This window comes from Gordionus sp. m RMFG-2023, chromosome 3, assembly GCF_954871325.1.
Source record: "Gordionus sp. m RMFG-2023 chromosome 3, tfGorSpeb1-WG-v2, whole genome shotgun sequence".
Lineage (NCBI taxonomy): Eukaryota > Metazoa > Nematomorpha > Gordioida > Chordodea > Parachordodidae > Gordionus > Gordionus sp. m RMFG-2023.
In genome coordinates this window covers 12,839,260-12,861,189 of record NC_088777.1, presented here as the reverse complement: position 1 = coordinate 12,861,189, position 21,930 = coordinate 12,839,260, and the positions used below count along the sequence as shown (strand labels likewise).

At 25.3% G+C, this 21,930-nt stretch overlaps 1 protein-coding gene across 1 annotated transcript; it reads right to left on the bottom strand.

Annotated features, from left to right (window-relative positions):
* Positions 1-429: 429 nt before the first annotated feature.
* LOC135926062 (clathrin interactor 1-like) lies at positions 430-20,812 on the bottom strand. The gene is made up of 12 exons (XM_065461728.1): positions 20,629-20,812; positions 20,167-20,368; positions 16,529-16,667; positions 14,331-14,492; positions 9,868-10,015; positions 9,135-9,259; positions 7,971-8,116; positions 5,589-5,791; positions 3,366-3,457; positions 2,286-2,410; positions 1,861-2,071; positions 430-1,445 (listed from the first exon to the last, which is right to left on the bottom strand). Exons 1-12 carry the CDS (start codon positions 20,667-20,669, stop codon positions 1,312-1,314), a joined length of 1,728 nt encoding a protein of 575 aa, XP_065317800.1. The 5' UTR covers positions 20,670-20,812; the 3' UTR covers positions 430-1,311.
* Between the last annotated feature and the right edge of the window lie 1,118 nt (positions 20,813-21,930).

Below are 21,930 nucleotides of genomic sequence, written 5' to 3'. Positions count from 1 at the left end.
CTAGGCAGATACCACATTTTTGAATCTAAATTATTTAACAACTCTGATAAATATAGCATTAATATCTTTACATCCACGGGCTTGGTCTATACTTAAATTGTTAATATTATGGCCCAGTCCATGGCCCCAGTACCAATTTGGTTATATTATTGGACGATTTCAACTGCTGAAAATTTTTTAAGAAACCAGCTTTTAAATACCTTCTACTTAAATACTATAATAATAATAAATGTTTAAAAATCCCATATCTTTTATTATTCATTTTATATAAAAAATTACAAACAAATCATTGATTCAAATTTTTCAATCAAAATGATAAAATATGACTTTTAATAAAATACAAATCATAGGATATACTTGTGTAAAACCAATTCGTTTTCTTCATAAATCATTTCGTTTTTTTAAAATCATTTTTAACCCATAATTCATAAATATCATAAAGTGGCGCTATTAGAAAAAAACATTAATTTTTTTTGGCGAAAATAGAATATTTCAAAATTTTGTGTTAAATATAAATATTTCCAAGGGCTTATTAAACTTTTAAAATATTGCTGGTAAAAGTAAAAGATGTGTTAAATTCAGTAAGATTAAAATATTTGATTAGGACGGGGTATAATATAAAATAGTTACAGATTGGGAAAAAACCATTCATTAAAGTGCTTGCTTATGTTAAAATAGTTTTGTTAAAATGACAATTATTTGTATACTCTAGACTTAGTAACAAATTATAAAAAAAATTTTTAAAAAAGAAGAAAGTATATTCGTGAATATGCCTTGATTGTGTGTAAACAATCATCAATAATTTTATTTTTTTTTAAAAAAATTGATTATATAATAATTTATGTTAAAATAATTTGTAAAATTTAAAAAAAGAGCGATTTAAATATGCGCATGTGTCAATATAACCGTCAATAATAAATATGATCCAATGATTGTTAATTCTGTATTATATAAATATATATAGGTTATTTAATATTATTAGTATTCTTCTTTTGAGCATCAATTAAAAGATATAATAATTTCATTAAAGAAATGGTGTATTAAAATATAATTATTTTTTCCAAAAAAACATTCGACTTTTCTGATCAAATAGTGAGGGTGACCATTAAAAACAGTTCCAAGTATTAAGGAACTATCTAATAAGTAGTTGTTTTTATTTTTAAATAAAAATTCATTTTTAAAAAATGAGTAAACGATGGATGAGTCCATTTTGTGAATAGATGTGTTACAGAGTGAATTTATATTTAAAAAAAAATATAATTCATTTTGTGACGATATTTGTTAAGACAAGGATAAATCATGCTTGTGTTATTAGCATCTGTATTTGTCCGGTTTGAGAATACTGTTAGCGCTATAGTTATTGTTCGAAACGGGATTGGCTATATTATTTTTCGAAGTATTGTTGAGGCAGTTTAAGGGTGCTTGTTGTAAACTTTTTATCGGAGCTATAAAGAAAGTAAATGAATAATAAATATTTTTTTAAACTCCGTAACAACATTAACTCGACACTAGAGGTGGTAACTTTTGATTAGTCAATTTGTGGAAAGGGTAAAAATGAAGGCGAGTTAGCGGGGATAATTAGTTCCTTAACTATTATAGGGTTCTAACTCAACTCTTTTGAAAAATGGAGTTCCTATCCTATAAAAATGGGCGAGATGGACGTTTAACTTTCTCTAGAAATAATCGATTCTTTAATAACCGGTTCCCTCTTTCAGGTAGGAAATAAAATGAATCACGTCGATCATATAATATGACGGGTAAAGGTGGTAAATCATTATTTAGTTACTCACATTTTATAGTGGGAAAATTAACTGAGGTAATTAACTAAAGGGTTATTTTTGGTATTTATTCCTTTATTACTTCCAGTGAAGGATTTGTTATTGTTTAAGAACAAATTATCCAAATTTATGTCAACTTTCCCTTTTAAATCAGACCACGTATTATTATTATCCAGAAAATCGCCATTTTTGGGGGATCTATCGTTGTTGGAGATTTTGTAACTATTTCTATCGGTCATATTTCCCGGAGAATTTTCAAAATTTTGATAGGAACTGGGGGTCAATAGATCAAACTTTTTAATAACAAAAAAAAGCAATTAGTATTTAATATAAAATAAAATGACATAAAAATTGATTTTTCTTAATGTCACTCTGTCAAATATATGTATTTTTAAATTCTTAAACGATACAAAAATATTTTAATTCCTTCTCACTTATTTTTATTGTATAAAAAAAAATTCATGTTCATTAATAAAATAGTATAATAAATAATCGAATCTAAAAAACTGTATTATTAGAATGGGTTTGATGAGGCAATTTGATATTTGTACGCGATAGTGGAAGTGCAGAATCGGTTAATAGATCAAAATTCATATTTTTCCCAATGATCGTATTGGAAAGTGAATTAGTCGCTAAAATTTAATATTAAAAGATATCACATCTATAATGAAACCCTTTTTCAAGACTTACTGAGATTGACAAAAATCATAATTTATTTAATATAAAATCGAAAAACTTGATTTAAATACTATATTTGGGAGGAAAATAACTCCTGAGACAAATTTATTAACGGTGGACATGTATACATTTTATCATCAAATATTTATTTCCCCTGTAACATTTACGAATAAACTAATAATATCGAATTTGACAAAAGAAAGTATTTTAAACATTCGTTATCAGTATTTAATAATTGTTCATTTATAATTGAAAAAATAGTCTGATTATTTTAATTAAATTCCTTTTTTTAAATTTTAAAATCATTTAAAAAGGTGGTTTATTTGTATTCTTTTAAATTTTATGTTTTTAATTTTTAAATATTTCATTTATTTGTCGACGAATTTTAAATTTAAAAATGAATATTTTTATAGAAATTCAATTTATAAAAAGAAATAATTCCAGGATTTATACTAAAAATATAAAATTATGATAAAAGTTAGCAATTAATTAAAACTTATATGAAAAATAAAAAAATGAAAATAAGGGTAATAATAAAATGTTTTTGAACAAAAAATACTAATAATTATTTAAAATACAAGTAAAAAAAATAGAATTGATTTAAATTTTAATCTTTTATCCAATAAAAATTTATTGATTTAAATGAATTTGACTTAAACATGCCAACCCTAAATTCTAAGTCCATATTACGAAAATGCTTTTGATTAGCAATCTTCCTACTAAATGGGTCAAAGGCCCTAATCCTATTTGAACGATTACTGTTTAGAGGTCTTATTCAATTTCATATGGTAACTATTAATAATTAAAATAAATTTATAAAAAAATTATCTTTCCTATCAAGTAAAAATTGAAATAATGAATCTTAAAATTGATTGAGCAAAAATAATTACAATAATAATGCAAAAATACCAGTAACGTTTGGAAGGAAAGGATTGAAAGAATTTTGATTGCTGGCTGATTTGGCTATCCCGCCCCAAGATGAAAAATCACTGAATTCATCACTTCAATGTTATTTTTTATTTTATGTGAACAAAATAAATCTAAAAGATCTTATAAAAAAGAATATAAGAAATATATTTTTTTAAGAGACATGTAAGCCTAGCCCAGATCAAAGCCTTGCCCAAAAATTTATTATAAACAGGGTCCTAAAAATATATAAAAAATTCATAATCTGGGTCTTTAAAAAATATCTTTTAATTATAATATTAATCAGTAGAAAAACCATATAGAGGGGAGACGTCGGATATTAAAAGACTGGTCTGCGGACCGAGAAAAAAGATTTTTGGGCCAGACCGAATAAATTGTCTAAAATATTTTTACCAGAACGGCCGAAGTTTTGAAAATATTTTAAAAGCTGCTAATTAGGAAAATTTATGTCGTTTTCATAAAAAGTTATTATGTGGTAAGGGGGGGGCACTTCGTACAAAATATATTTTAAAGGCTGGGCCTAGCCGATTTCTAATGGAGTGTCTAACATTCTTTTACTGTTCATCAATCTTCCTTTGAAAAAATTTACAAAATACAACAGATGAGAAAATACATATAGAAATTGACACTGTAATTCTACCTAAGGGTTTAACTCTGTTGGCGGCTTCTCTAACCATAATTATTCAAAATAATGAGACCTCACAGCAGTCTCTGATTTTTAGGAAAAAATAATTTTTTTTTAATTGCTCAATTTGTGTGTCACCTAGTTTCTACTAAAATTATCCTCAAAAATAAAGGATATTTCCCTATTATTAAACAACTTATTCCTAGGACTGTAACCGTTACTTCAAAAAATTAACGATTTATCCGTTACCTTGTAAAAAAAGGGACGTGTTACTCACTATTTTAGAAAAGTAACGCGTTACTCTTACTTATCGAATAATAAATATTATATATAAATTTTCTTTTTATTTTTTTCTCCCACTGTTATATTTTAATATCTTATATATTTTAAAAGGTTATAATTTGAATATTATATTTATAACACATACAACTTTCCTACATTTAATATTATATTATTGAGGTCAATGTAATTGCATAATATTAGAAGTTAAATTACATAATTATAAATATTATATATAGAAAATAATTTAACCAATTGTTTTGACTATAAAACCTACATAAGATAATAAAAATAAAATTATGCAAAAATAATATATTATAAGATGAGTTAACAAATTGATCACATAAATAAGAACGCACAGCTTTCGTTGTGCTAAACACAAGTTCAACTGGGGCAGAGGACGAAAGTATTGAATTATATTTAATAAATAATAATTTTAATTGGGGAAATTTATTAAAAATATTTAAAGAAATTTTCAAAATAACTTCTGATTATTCTCACAAAAATCTTCATTCCGATTCTCATCAAATTATTTTTTATATCTTTATCAGAATTTAGTTTAGAGAGATGTCGTCTATTCTAGCAAATAAAAACGTATCTCTGAAGTTAAGGGGAAAGTTTACATAAGCTGTGTGAGGAGTTATTTAGTTTATGGCGGCGAAACATGGGCAATGAAAGTGACCCACGAAGCCAAAGTGGAAAGAACAGAGATGAGGTTGATTAGATGGATGTATGGGGTATCTTTGAAAGAAAAATTAGCAAGGAATTGCGAGCAAAAATGGGAATAGAAGTGATTGGAGTTGTAATGGAAGAAATACTAAGTTGGTTTGGGCATGTGGAACGTAAACCAAAAGATGACTGGGTAAAGAGATTCATCTTGATGGAAATAGGAATATCAAGACCTCGAGGAAGGCCTAAGATACCTTCATTTTTTTTGAGGTAAATATTTGAATTAGGGCATAATCGAAAATAAAAAATATCGACCAGAGATGTGAACCCTTCGACAACAGTAACAAAAATACAATAAATAAAAATGAAGAATTTTGATGTTTGATCTGAATTAAAAACTCAGCTTAAATTATTTATAAAATTTAAATTAAAATTATTTTCCCATATTTTTAAGGAAAATTTTTTAAGTAATGTTTTGCGTTACCGTTACTCAAAAAAAGAAACGCGTTACTCGTTACATCTTGAAACCAGTAACAAATAGTGTCCCTTTACCTCAAAAAGGGAAAGCCGTTAGTAACAACGTTACTTTACAGCACTACTTATTCCTATTTAATATTTATAACAGAACCTACTTTAATAGATGAATTCCATTTTGATTAACGGTATTGTGTTTGTTAGGAAGACTTTGTTGAGGGGAGGATATAATATCTGCTAGCATGTCTACATTAGAAGATTTAACATTGATCTGTTTTGTTTCGCATAATTTGGGAAATTCTAAGTTTTGGGCATGGCCTCCTCGTTGATTGAATTCCTTTTGTTTCGTAGATGGGAGAAACTGTCGGAATAATATTTTTTTATCAAAAAAAAATTTATAAAAGAAAAAAAATAGATTTTTATATTTTCTTTATGATCTATTTCCTTTATTTAAAAAAAACCATATCTCATCTTTCCATTTTACCTTTTTTATTCTATCGCTCTTTTAATGTATAATCTTTTAAATAGGTAATACTTAATCTGTCAATATAAATAAATTAGCTTTACTTTTAAAAATAATGTATGTCGAAAGAAAAAAAATATATCACATTTTAAAAAGAGCATTGTAAGTAGGGATGTAAAACATAAGAAATTTTCCAAGAAATAAGAGAAATTTCCCCTATAGTTTTCCCAATTTTTATAATAGGTTTTTTGCTTAAATCAGCATGATTTTTATAATATTAACATTCTCTTAAAAATGGTCTTATGATAAAATAAATACGATTTTTATTATATATTATAAAAATATTTTCTCCTCGTGGTTCATATCATAAGTTATAATTGTGTTTTGTTTTTGAATATATGTTCATTTCCTTATCTCCATTTGCAAAATTCTAGAAGATACTTATTAAAATTACCCCACCAAATAATAATGTTGCTGATTTCAGTGATAAACCAACTTTATCTCCCAATATTAATTCTAATAAAAATGATGATATAAACAAAAATGAAATCCTTTCAAAAAAACAATGTAATGAAATACATTGATAACATAACAACTGAAGAACAAAGTAAACTGGTAATTGAATTTGCACAAGCCATCTTTATGTCAAATTGTCCATTTTCAATAACCCATTGTTTGTATTGGAAGAAATTATTTCAATCCTTAAGACCTGCTTTTAAAATGCTTTCCAGATATATACTGAGCAAAACATATTAGACAAAAAGGATAGAACATATAGTAAATGAAAAATTAGACAAAAGCAAAAATTTGACTCTCATTAAATGGGTGGACAAATATAAGAGGAGAATGCATTATCAACTTTATTCTGGTAACCCCTTGCCCCATTTTCTATAAATCGATTGACACATCAACAACATGCATACAAATTTATCAAGGTAATTGAAGAGATAGGAATTTTAAAAATCAACACCATAATGCAAGCAATATGAAAAAAGCAGGGGCCCTTTTAAAAATTATATATCCAACTATTGAATAAATCTACTTCTAAAGGATATAGCAAATAAGATACTATTCAAATTTTAGTCACAAAAGCTATAAATATTATCAAATATATGTAAAATCTAAAAATATTCTTTTATCAACCAAGAAAAATAACTCCTAAGAAAAAATAATAAAATTGTTTTCCTAAAGTTGCCTAGCCCAACTCGTTTGGCTGTTATAGTTTTGATGATAGCGTGTTAAAAAATAAAAAAATTCTACATGAAATGGCAATTCTTGATATATTTACTGATCGAGATAAGAGACTTACTCTTCTCGATAATGATGGGTTTTTAAATGATTTAATGCAGGTATACAATTTTTAAGTCATATTTACACAAATAGATAGTAGAAGGGAATAATTTATCTGATGTCCCTCAAGCATTTATTCATGTCAGGGGGACATTTAACGAATATAAAACAATATCAAATCTATTGTGGCAGAGCGTGATTTTAGAATTTTTGAGCAGTTTATTAAAAGCCGAAAAAAATTTTGTTGCTGGGACATACATTATGCTGCTCATATATTTGACCGGTTTTGCGGATTTAATTTAAGATGAAGTTGCAAAGGGGTTGGATATCATTAACCGATTTTCTGAATATTTAGTTAATGCGAGAGTAATAGAGAAATTTCTGCAAATGACAAATTGTGGATTCTAGAATTCCAAGCTATGATCTGGAATCTTTTTCTTCTTCTAACGAAGATAACTAACAAATTACTCAAAATTTTATTTTAATATTGTTTATAGTCTATAATTTCAAATAAAACATGTAAAGATATCACAAATTAGTTGAAATTAAATCATATTTGTTTATTTATAATGTTTATAATCAATATTTTCAATAAGCATAAAAAAAATCAATATTGACCTGTAAAGTATTATAAAAAAGAGAGTTTCCCGTTTCTCCCATTGTTTCCCTATTTTCTCCAAATTTCCCGGGAAATTTAGTTAAAATTTACATCCCTAATTGCAAGAATTCCTAACCTTAAACATGCTATTAAGTATCAAATCATATTTTCAAATAGAAAAATAATTACGTCTCCAACATCGTTCTTTTCAGTTTTAAAATCTGCAATATTGAATAGATCATCGGATTGTGATTGATTTGAAGATTTGGAATAATTTCTTTCATCTTTTTTAGGGTCGGAGTTTGCGGTAAAATCTCCAACAAACATATTCGAATCTTATTTTAAAAGGTTTAAAAATTTGAATTATACGTTTTTTAAATATCAGTCTGTCTGCCATGCCACAGCGCAGTATAATCGCTCTTTATAAATAGCATTTTTTTTGCTATAATATTTAAATGCTTTTAGATATAATGTACCATATTATTAATAATTATATGGTCAGGATTGTCTCACTATAAAACCTTCTTTGGTAACATTTTTAATATTTTAAAGGAAAAAATGTATTTGAAAAATTAACGATAAATTTAAATTTAACAAGGAACAGGATTTCCCATTCCAAAAAAGGAAAATGAAAATTTTTTACTGAAAAAAGAAACATTGTTAGTTAATCTTTTTTGTCTTTCTTCAATTTTATAATTTTTTTTGTCTATTATTAAGTAAAATTTTCAATATTAATTTTTGAAAATAATTTTCTTTCCTTTTGTCATTTACTTACTATTAATTCTTCCTCATTATCTTCTTCTTATTTGTCATCTTTTTTATTTTCCTCATTTCTTTCAATATTTTAGATTTTCTTTTAAATTTTTTCAAAATACTAAATACATTTCATTATGAAATAAAAAGTATTGTTACTATTATAACATTATTGGAAAATTTTATAAAGAACAGATAAAATAATTATAAAGAACATTAATGGTATCAGAGGAGTTGGGTATAATTACTTTTAAAAGGAATTCATAATTAATTACAATCATTTACAAAAAAGTTATAAAGTGATGTCGTTGGAATGATATTTTTCTAAAATTAGTTAAATAATTTAAGCTTGTTTAATTAGTTTAGTTTTTATCCAATGTTAGGCGGGCGCATTATCTATTTTATAACAATGAAAATGATTAAAAGGAATTAATTATACACACAAATTTTTTGTAATTAATTATATTAGTAAATATAAATATTTTAAAAATTAACTTAAATATAAGTTTAAAAAGTGCAAGATGGCGAGGAAAATATAAAGACCAATAAAAAATGATGCTATCAATAAAACATAATAAAAAAGGCTAAAAGGCTAGTTACTGTCGTTTTTGAGAATAAATTCTTGTGCCTTAGGTCCCAGGTCGATGACCCCGGTCCGAGCCAACACTACCCTAGAGGAAGGTTTCTTATTCGCGTTTTTATTTTGAGTGGCAACGATTTTAGGTCTTAAATTTGTGTAACAAATACGTAAAGTAAAATCGGCATAGAGTTAATTTATAGTTTTAACTTAACTTATATCAATTTTATGTGAGAGCCATTCAAAAAAAAATACGTGCCATCTAGCTAGCATATAAGAAACTAATATTTAATATTATATTACCCCCATTTTTAAGTTTAAAATAAAAGGTGGATGGAGAGGAATTCTTGAACTCTAACTTAATTTGAAATAAAAGTGGAATTAAAATATTAATGAGAGTAAAATTTATAATTCCAGTCTTAATTTTTGCCTATTTAGATGTACACCAAAATTTAAATATAACTCCAATAATACTTTTGGGTTTTGTATTATAAAATAATAAAAAGGCATAATTTTAATGTAGATTCAATCATGGATTTTTTAAAGGATAGAATTTTTAGAGGATTCAAAGTTCGAAAAGATGAGCTAGATGAGTGTAAAACAATCCGGTGACCCGAGTTTCGAACCAAACTGAATTTTTAAAAATAATATTTTTCGCACCGGTTTAGTCTCTCGAACCCGTTTTCACAGTCATTTTAGAGATGAAATATAAAGATTATGACTGAACAATGGCTCAATTTATTGCTTATCATTTACTTGGCCATAGCCGGGGTATCATCCATATCTGTTTTAGAAACGTCAGAATTTGCGCCAAAATTGTCAGAGTTTTTAAACTTTTCGTCCAAATATGTAACGGGTTGCGATTGGCTAGACGTCTCCTCGAGAGATGATTGGTCATAATCAGCTGATTCATATTTTTTTAGAAATAAAAAAAGTGAGATAATTTTTTTTCCGCATGAAAAAGCCATCAATTTTTTTTTCCTTCATTACTTTTTATTATATAATTTAAAAAATTTGTTTCCTCAGATAGGCGTGATCACTTTAAATTTAGGCCAACCTTCCTTCCCTCATCAGAGACGCCTCTGGTAATAATATGTAAAGTAGGATAATATCAACTCAATGAATTTTTTCGATTGGGTAAATTTATTCAAAATTTAAAGTATCTGAAGTAAGGTGTAGCATTAAAGATTAGAGTTAAAGGGTTGAGAGATATAGGTTCGGGATAATGTACAATAAAAATGAATTGAAATAAAATTTAATCTTTTTTGTCAAATCTGGCAGGTCATGTGACAATAGAGGAGTAGTAATTTAAATCCGCTGCTGTAATGGTAATTTCCTTGGGTTAGACCATACTAAAGTAGCCAGTACATTATTTTTTTTAAATATTACGATAAATTGCATTTTGAAGAGGTTTACATTTAAATTAATATATTATCTTATTTATCTGTTAAAACATTTACGAACCTAAAAATGTTGAGAAATAAAAGGTATTTAGGGCAATCTATAAAATGACCTACGTCCCTATAAAAATCACATCAAGGAGACATAATATTATATTACAATCCGTTTTTATTTGGAGACTCGTTTTGTTCTGCGCATATTATGTGTGGTGTTGGGACATGGAATCCAAGGGGATTCCGAATCTCTCAATTTTAAAATAATTTTAGCGAGAGATTTTTAAAATTATTAAAAATATGATTTTACTGGTAATGTATTCCAGCATTATGTAAAGTTGTTACATTACCTTATAAATTTTTAGAAAATTTTGGCCATCAACTTTTATGCACCCTGTACTGGCTGAAATAATGGTTAATCTCAATATTAAGAACGGGTAGTCTAGTCGGTCAATCATTTATTATATAAAAATTGTTTTAATTTCAAAAGATAATTAGTTATAAATAGTGCTGCAAGCATATTTTTTTGAAACGCGAATTCGTTCGCGTCCATCGTTCACTTGCAAAAAAAAAGGAAAGGAAAGCGTTCAAATTTATATAAATCTATGAGTGTAAATATTTCTAAATGTATTTAATATAATATAAATACATTCTTAATAAAAGGATAACAAAAAATATGAACGATAAAAATGTGATATAAAATATAAATTATATTATACTAATTAAAAATATTTCCTATTAATTTTTAATGATTTTTTTTTAAAATTGTCGTTTGATATATAAGAGCGTAGTAGTTCAATCCGGTATGAATGGCCTTCTTTTTATTTTTGACGAACCTTGATTGTGAACACGTTCCTTTTTTGACGAACGCGTTCGTGATCTACGTTCGTTCAATTTTGAAAACTATTTTTATTAATATTCATTTGAAAATAAAAAAAATATTAATTCGAATTTATGAGTGGTTTCCTTTATCAAATTTGAATTTTTTTTAACCCGCCACTATTTATGTTCTATATTATAGTTCATTAATTTGAATATTATTATCATATATTAATTTTATAGATTAGCATTAGCATGGATATTGTTATTTCATCATTATCTGATTCTGAAAATTAAGAAATAAATACTTTAGTAACATCTTATATTCAAAGAAATTAATTCTATCTTTATCAAATGTAAAATGTGTCCAAAAAGTATAATAACAGTTTCAAAATCTTCAAGTCCTAATTTAAAACTTAATTGTAATATTTATTATTCTACAAAATATAAGTATAAGTAGCCTAATAATTTTTTCAAATATTTTTTAAAGATCATAAGAAATGTTGTATTTCATATAATTTTATGAAACAAAGGGGGGATAAATATTTTTAATAAATTCCCTGCACTAAGAGAGTTATTTATAAAGTATATAACTGCAATTTTCCCATCTGCCCCTGTAGAGCGTGTTTTTTAGTGTATAATGCAATATTAAATACCAAACCTTCCTGTCTATCAGAAGAAAATATTAAAAAATTAATAAGAAAATTTTAAATAAATCTATTAATTTCAAACATAGCTAATATATTGTGTAAAAAAAATTATAAGGCATTTATTTATTAAAGTTTTGAAGGAACGTGAACGCCTTCCTTTTTCTGAAGATGAATGTTGAGGGTGAATGTGTTAGGTTATTGTCAATGAACGTTGAACGCGTTCGATTTTTTTAGAAATGTTTACAGCATTAATTTTAATGAATGAATTGTGAGTTGAGGTAAGTATTAAATGCCATCGGGTTGCTATAAGTCTTAAAGGAGGTTTCCGGGTTCAGTGGAAAAAAGCTCAAATTTTTTAAAATAATTTTTAGTTTTTGTGGAAGCCTTATCCAATGCCATTCGAGTTATACCCGATAACATCTATAAAATTAAAATAAAACCATATCAAATAAAAGTAAGGAATGTACATTAATCAGACTCAGAATTGAATAGGGGCTAAAAAAATATTTGAAGGAATGAGTTAATAAATCTTCCTTTAAAATAAATAAAAATCAGATTATTTTAACTGTAAAAGGTTTCAAAATTAGTTTTATTCTTCGCTTAAAACAATACGTTGTAATATAGGATAGGAATAGTAGGTTCCACCTATTATTACTTGCCGATATTCAAAAAAAAGGGCTGATTTTTTGAATAGTTTTTTTTTCAACATTAATTTAAAAGTTGTGTTTGGGATCCAAACTGAACCTGAACCGTTAAACCGCTAAAAACCTGTATTTTTTATCGAACCTAAACCGAACCTAAACCTCTAAAAAATTTCTAGCCGAACCTGAACCGAACCTCTAAAATGCCTCTGAACCGGTTCGAGTCTCATAATTTTATGCTTATAAAATTATGTCTAAGTTATTACTATACTAGTAGTATATTGCAAATATTTTAATTATATTCCAATTGTTTTAAAAATTATTATCAATCACATTTGATTGATAAACCCGCTAAAATGCCTCTGAATCGGTTCGAGTCTCATAATTTTATGCTTATAAAATAATGTCTAAGTTATTACTATACTAGTAGTATATTGCAAATATTTTAATTATATTCCAATTGTTTTAAAATATATTATCAATCACATTTGATTGATAAACGTCAGTCATAATTTTTATAAACTTTAGTGTATTGCCATTTTGCAATATTTTTAGCTTATAAATTATAATGAAAAAAATTAAATCTAATATATAAATTATTTACATATAGTATTATAAATGACACATCAAATCTGATATCATACTGGCAATGCCAGCTACCCAAGTTAGTGTAGAAAGATGTTTTTCAACAATTAAATTTATATTATCTCCTTATAGATGTAATTTGAGTGAGACGAATTTTGAAAATATATTAATTGTGCAGCTTAATAAAAAAAATTTAAGTAATTGTTCATATTTAAATTAATCATTGATATATTTATTTGTTATATTTATAAATTAAATATTATTTTATAATGTGCAATTAATAAAAATGATGGTTTTTATTTTAATTATGAAATAAAAAAAAAAATTTCCTAATCCTAATGTAGGTTTGAATACAAATGTGTTCAAACAGGTTTTTAGAGGTTCGAACCGAACCGATATTTTTATTTTTTGCGAACCGAACCTGAACCTTAAACCATTATTTTTATCCGAACCTGAACCGATATTCGTTTCGGTTTGGATTTATTTTTTTATCTAATTATTTATTTAATTTTTACGATATATGGCTTAATTTAGTTACTTTATTTTAATAATGGTATAAAAAAAAAATTTTTGATCATTTTGCAGCTGCAATTTAATTTTTTTATATAAGGATTTTAGTTGATATGTATCGTTCTATGGTGCTAAGATAAGGGATTAAAATTAGGATAAATTTTAAATATCGTTATCGGATCTATTTTGGTGAATATTGGGTAAAAGTCCTCAAATAATATTAAAATGAAATCGATCACATTAAGGAAGGAAGTTGGCCAGAACTCCACGATAGCCTAACTCCCTTTAAGATTATTAATAATCTCCATCATAGAATCAAATTCTTCCCTCCTTATAAGATATAAATTTGATAGAAGAAAATCCGGAAGATATTTAATTTTCATAACGGACTCAATAATCCTTTTTAGGGATTAGTAATAACATTTTTAAAAATTTAATTCTCTTTTAATTCTAATAATGTTTTATGTGTAAAAAGTTCAGCCGGGTTTTAGAGGTTCGAACTAAAAGAGAGCTGTAATTTTTATCTGAATCGAAACCTGAACCGATATTATTTGCGGTTCGAATACCTGTATAAAAATTCCTTTATTTATATTTTATTAATATTTTTTGGACGAAATTACAGTAAGTCCCGAAAGAAGAATGATTGTTGTGGCGCGAGACTGACCCCGATTGGTTGGAAAGACCGACAAATTTTTCGCGATTGGCTTTAGCTTTTTTTCTCTCCTCCTTGAGCCGTTCGTCGTTTTGAACAAAATCTATCAACTCTTTAACCTTCTGACGTACTGAGATATTTATAAATAAAAAAATATAATAAATTATTTCAAATTTATTTTATATTATACCTTTTTTTTAATTTATTGATTTTATTTCTTTAACTTCCTTTCTTAATTTAGTTATGATAATAAATTTCTTTTATTCATTTTTCATTCCAATTCTCTCTATGTTCATTTGTCTATCGTCGCAAAGGTAATTATAGTTAATAATTTTATCTTTAAGATTGGGGTTTTTTTTATAAAAAAAATCAATTTTAATACCATGGGACTAAAAAATATAAAAATAAAGTATATTCAAATTTTTTTGCTGATAAAATAATATATTTCCCGAAGACATTTCCTATCCATTTCTCTTGTCAAATCAGTGTTATCCCCCATTTTGATAAATTTTGTAAAAAGTTATTTAATTTTTTTTAAGCAAAAAAGTAAGGCTCTAAATTCCATTTAACGATGCCTAAAGAAACAGGTAATCTGAAAAATAAAATCGCCAAAAAGAGAGAAAAAAAACTTATAATAAATGAGAACATAATAAACTATTTATTAAACTGCGTTCATGTTAGTCTTGACTCTTTTTTTTAATTTTTAAAAATCACATTCTTTATCCAGAGAGTTATTTAGAATTCTAAAAAGAAAATAAGACAAAAATATTATATTAAAATTGCAAGTTCTCGAAAAAAAAAATTATAAGTTATTTTATATTTTGGAAGTGATATTCGTAAATTTTTCTTTTTTTTTGATTTTTTTAGAGGGCCGAAAGGCATTTTTTTTTGAATATTAGAAAATTGAAATTATGGTTTATTTTTAACATAAAGTATTACAATATATGGAGCTGTTTTTTTATCCTCTTAAAAAATAAAATAATAAAAATATTATTCCCATAATTTTTCAATTTCTATGATACAAGGCCATTTTTTTGTTATGTATTATTATTGGCTTGTGCTTATCTATATTTAATATATGTTTTTGCTTTATATAATATTTATAACTTCTTTTTTATCACTATTCTTCTTTCATTTTATTTAGTTCTTTCATGTTTCTTCGGTTAATGTTAAAAGTAGTTAAATTTTATTAAAATCGTAATTAACGTAACTAACCTTATCCCATATCTCTAACCATAAAACTACCTCGCCCAAGAGTGTTGGCGTATTTTAAGGGGATGTTAATTGAGCATGTGAACCCTCTTCCCTCCCATTTCCCAATTTTTTTCAAAATTTTCTAAATAAAAAATTTGAATCTGCAGTAAGCCTATTCAAAAACGAATGCAAATAATTTGCTAGGAATGTACCGATATTTTTCGTCGGCTCGGATCGGGACGAGTTTTCGTCTTTTTTAAAATATCGGTTATCTGTCGATGTTATTAAATTGGCAGATTTGATCCGATAAAATGGCGTCCTAAGTTAAATTAATTAATTTAAGAAAATATATTTATGTATAAATTAAGAACATTCTTATATAAATGAAGTGATATTTTTTAAAAAAAATAAAATAATTGAAAATAAAGTTTGTTAAAAATATAATAAAAGCCTAAATGATAATTTAAGTAAAATTTGATAAAGTATATATTTTTTTAAATGGCTTATGTTGTGGTATAATAAAAATTAAAATATATTAAAAATCGGATAGACTAATCGGCCGATATTGATTTATATCGGCAAATAGTACCGGCGGGTGGGCCTCCAAAGAATGGTATCGGCATACCCCTATAATTTGCTATTCGTAATTATACCAATCGAACTAGAATAGTATATTTTATTATTCGTATGAATACGAGTTGATTAGGAATAATTGATTATTACATTCGTATTTGAATAGGCATAATTCGCATAGTGTTATAGAAGGAACTCGATTAAATGATTTAATTGTAAAAATTTATACTTTATCATTTGATGGGCTTGATTTTTACAACTAAATCTCTTCCAAATGAGTCAAGCCAGTTTGCTCTATCTAAGCTAATTAATTACTTATTTTTTTTCTTTCCAGTTATAACAACAATAGTATTAATTATAAATTGTTTTTGTAAAAAAAGATCATATAAAAATAAAAACCATTGATCCCTTGATCCTTGTTACTTTCATCGATGTACGAAAAATTTTGCAAAGTTTTAAGGTCAAAAAGGTGTTCTCTACAAGAGTTCACAACTCTTTCGGAACCATTTCTCAGCAAATAGGCTAGAAGCACTAAAGCCTAAAAATAGGTGCATTAAATAAAACAAATATTTATTTTTTTTATAAATAATGAACATTTAATTTATATTCAATAAATATGACTTTATGTCACTATGAGAGTTTTTTCCTAAACAACTCAACTTCAGATCACCAGCGAACTGGAAGGGAACATTCTGGAACAGCTCAGTGAAAATGTAACTTAATGAGTAAATTGATGGAACTAGAATCCGGAATATTTTGGGATAGAAAAGGGGGAAACGGCTCAGAATATCTATAAAACTTGAATTTATATTCACTCACGTTATATAATTACATGCCAAGTATTATCATAATATTTAAAAGTTTATCCTATATATCTATTAGCCCACTTGGCCGTAACTGAGCGGCAAATAAAAAATTATCTAAAAAAAATTAGGAGATATTGTTTTAAGACTACACCAATGTAACTGATCTACGTCGATATTGAATTGACCTTTTGAAAAAAAATCGAATTGGTAAATATTAATAAACGAAGGGTAAAATAACGATTATTCATATAATTTAAAAAAAAAATACTTTGGAAATTATATGAAATGTTATGAAATAAATAGAAATATATTGAGGTATATTGAATGCTCACAAAATAACTCTAAATTTGAAAAATGAACCCAATAAAAATATTTCTAGGATTAGTTAAAATCTGATAAAGGAAAGGATATTGATATTTTATATATCTCGCTGATCCTTTTGATTATTGAAGATTAAAACAAGATTTTATTTAGTATCTCGAGCAACCTGCACCCATCAGAATCAATTACTTTGGCACTGCTGGAAACATTGATAACTCGAAGAAGTATAGATAAACTTCAAGCTTTTTTTTTATTTTCAAAATAAAATTTCCAACATTATAAATTTAGTTATTAATTTACCTCTTATTTCTTTACCGTACATATGCAAAATAAAAATATATAAGATAAGGAAGAAATTTAGATAAAAATTATGAATCAATAATAAAAATATGTGGCTTTAGTTATTATAGGCAAATATTAGATTGGTATTGGTCAAAAAAATTAACATGTAGCCCATCACTTTATGGAACACAAAATCGATCCATTTACTTGACTCTCATATTAGGCTAGGTACTTCTTCAAATCAAATAGTGATAATTGGTTTTCCCACATTCAACATGTAAATTAAATAGTAATCTTTTAAAAGATCAATACTTAGATGAAATAAATAAATTTAAATAAAAATTAATTATAAATCTATAAGTATCTATAATCGATTTTTAGGTAAACCCACATGTGCTTGTTTTGGGCAAACACAATCAAATGATATGCTAAGAGAATAAGATTTGTTATGTATTGTATTTGTCATTTATATTAAATGTATTTCCTTGAATTTTTATTATATATGTAATTCCTTACATTTTTAAATAGAAGTATCTTATTTTTTTTATAATTCTTTCAATAGAGAAAAAAATGAACATGGCATTTGTTGTCATGAATTTTAATGCTTCTAATTTATTTTCCCAATTAATTAGTATAAAAAGAAAGGAAAAGATGTTTTCCCTTACTCAAAATCATGATTTATTTGCAGTGATTTTTTTGTTTATGATTCTTTGCTTCTTAAATTTTGGCTTTTGTTTGTTTTTGCCAAATGAAATTTTAATTATACAATATATTTATCAGAAATTTGTTAATATAAATATTTTCCCTAATATACTTTTAAGAAAGTTTTATAAAATAAGGTAAAAAAATATAACAATTCATAAATATATTTAAATTAACCCTTTAAAGCTCAACCTTTTAAAATAAAACTAAAAAAATTTTTTTATAAAAAATCTTCATTTATATACACCAAGGATGTAAAATTTTTATTTCGACTTATATTTCATAGTATACAGGTAAAAAAAAATCATGATACAATTTGGCATCATTGAGCGAAATGCATGTATATAAAAAAATATTTATTTATTATGAAAATTTTTTTTAAATTTATTTCCTAGTTATAGCATAAATTTTTTCACACATAGTCCTTGAATATGCGATAACACATAATTTACATCTTTTTCGAGTCTTAGAAGCTTCTGGCCAATGCCCTAAATTATCATATCTAACGTCAGTAATTATCTGAGGTAACTTATATCCTTTTTGTATTTTAGGATTTTCATTTAATGGTCTCCCTATTTTTATTTTACTAATTTTACCTGCCATTAACAAGGCAGGAACTATATATAGATGTTATAAGTTTTATAAAAGATTTTTCATTTTTTTGAAGTAATGTCTTCGATACAATAGCCATGCATTCACAATGCAGGTATCTATCAAATGAAATATTATTCAAAGTGATATGGTGTTGGAATATTATTTGGGGGATTAGAAAACTTTTTAGAAAATATTGTATCAAATGATTCAATATTTTTTAATACCCAATTACTACTGAGATTAGGAAAACTAGGACCTTCATGAACATTATCAAGTTCTATGTGGAGTGCATTTGTGGGCGAATTTGTATCTATACTGTCAATAGGATGATTAATATCCTCACTATTTTCAATATCTGTTTCTGAAATATCACCTTCAATTATAATTATTAGATCTATAAAAAATAAAATTTACTCAATGTTAATAAAATAACTTATTAAATTCCCAATGAGTTAATTTGGCATCATAATTTTAAAATTATATTTACAAAAATAATTAAAATTCTAAAAAAATATAAATTCATGACATATTTGAATATTTTGTCTTCTTTATAAAATAAACAGTTTTCAAAATTTTTGAATTAAAATATATTTAAACAATATGTAAAATCAAATAATTCAGAAAAAATTGAAACGAGTCAAAATTTACATGATAATAAAATAAATAAAAAGCATATTTTTTTTTATTATGATAAAATATGATTGAATACATTAGTATATTTATTAAAAAATGTTAAATTAAATCATTGAGTTTTTTTAAACATTAAAAAATAACATTCAATATGATGATCTCAAATTAGCTCACAGGACTTTAAAGGGTTAAATCAAGAATTGTAAAATTAAAAGTAAGTTAAGCCTAAAAGTAATTTGAATTTTTACAATTATAAAATACTATAAATCATTGAAAATCTATATTACATTAAGAAAATGATAAAGGATGCCTATTATTTTATTTTCTAGTTACAAAAATAATAAAAAAAATTAAATTTAATATATATTTTTTTTTAGTATCAGTCCTACTTTTAATTTTAGAGTAATAATCCATTAGCAATAACAATCAATGAATGATTGTCATGAATATTGGCCATATATATTATTTAATAAATGTTATTTTCCTTTTATTTAATTAGCATTAGGGATCTCACAGTCTGGCCTAATAAATATCAAGTCAAAATTATACTAAGAGGATGAGCTTACCAGGTGGTCCTATCTTACTTTATTTTTTTTATTGGCTCAATCTTTTAGAAAAATCTTAGCATGCAGTGTTAGGCTAAGCTCCTAATTTTTAATTATCATTTTTATATTTTTTTTAAAATACTGATGTATGTGAAACCTTGTAAATCCTTCTCCAATTGTTTTTATTTTCTTGGAACATACGCCTCCATATAATAGCCATTACCTCTGAATAATGTTGAAATGAATGTGTGTAATGACTTATTTCAATCATAATTTGTCCTGTGGGTCCCCATGTGTCATCATTAGTTGCTTCTCTAACTTTACTTTCTACCTCAGTGTAATTCATAACTGCATTGGTTCTAAATTTTAATAGAGTATTTGATTTAAAAATAAAATTATTTTAATAAATTTGTATATTAATAATGGTTATTTAAAAGATTATCATATAAAAAATAAGTGTTTATAAATAAGGATATTCCAAGGTGTTAATTACATTTTATTAAATATTCCATTTCAATCTTAAGTTAAAAATTGTTTATCTGATTTTCATAATTTGATTATGAAAGGATTATCTTTAAAATCAAAACTACAAAAATACAAATATAAATTTCAGGCTTACACTTTATCCGTAAGCTCACGAATTTTCCACATGCTGATCATTCCGAATATATATCCTTATAATTCAGTATTTATTGTATGTGATTTTGTTTGAAAATAAGTTTGGTATTTAAAGGATAAGTTAATTTAATAAGAAATGATAAATTTTTTAAACGTTTAAAAAATTCAGCTGACCGATTAAACTATTTACAAAGGTAAAATATCACGTGAATTTAATATTTTCACATAAAAAGTTCATAATTGCTTTATCACACCCGGCTGGATAAACCTATACTACACTAATAATATAATTTCAAATTTAATTTTACAAGGGAAATCCGAATATATATCCACATTATTAAATAAACTCAGTAGGGTCAATTTTTATGCTTAACGGACTCTAATATTTGAGGGAAATAGGAGTTCTCTTTAGTCTCAGCATGTCCAGAATTCATACAAGAAAAATGTAGGTATGAAGGGTATGAATGAAGTAAGAAAAAAAACAAAATAAATAAGGATAAAGATAAAGAATTGTTTATTTTTTATTAAATTTTAATAAATTATTAAAAGGTATTTTTATAGATCACATCACTTTTCTGTTTTTCACTAGGAAGTTAAATATTATTTTGTATATTTCGCATATTATATTAATTATCATTATTTCATAACGAAAGTCAAATATCTAAATAAAATTTATTGAACTATTTATATATTCATATAAATTATGAAATCAATTTTCTCAAAAAATAAAAATAAACGTCTTGTATATTTTGGTCTAAAATATTATGAGCAATATTTGAGGACTTTTATATTGATATTTACATTTTTTAAGGACTTTTATAATAATATTTATTGAAAATAATTAAGACTGAATATCATCCGATATTACTACAAAACTGATCCGATATTGAATACCAATTCGATATTTATATTGATTTATATTTATTTTATCATTGAATCATTGTTATAATAAAATCATTTCTTCAATCCATTTAACTTTAGCTAATGATTAAATATATTTGGTTAGTTTATTCTAAAATATGGGCATGTTCTCGTCTGAATGTATTTTTGTTAAACTGCCTTATTTAGCCAATTTTTAAAAACTGTCAAAATTATAGCCGATAAAAATGGAAATATGTTTACTTTATTAAAGTCAAAAAAAAATGATTTTGTAAACATATTTATTTTCTTACAAAAGTTTTTTGTAATATTCAGATTTTATAAATTAGGAGAAATGATTGGGGGGGGGGGGAAGGTAAACAGAAAGAAAAATGAAAATGAAAATGGAAAGAATGAAAAGGGATAGAAAGAAAAAGAACTCAAG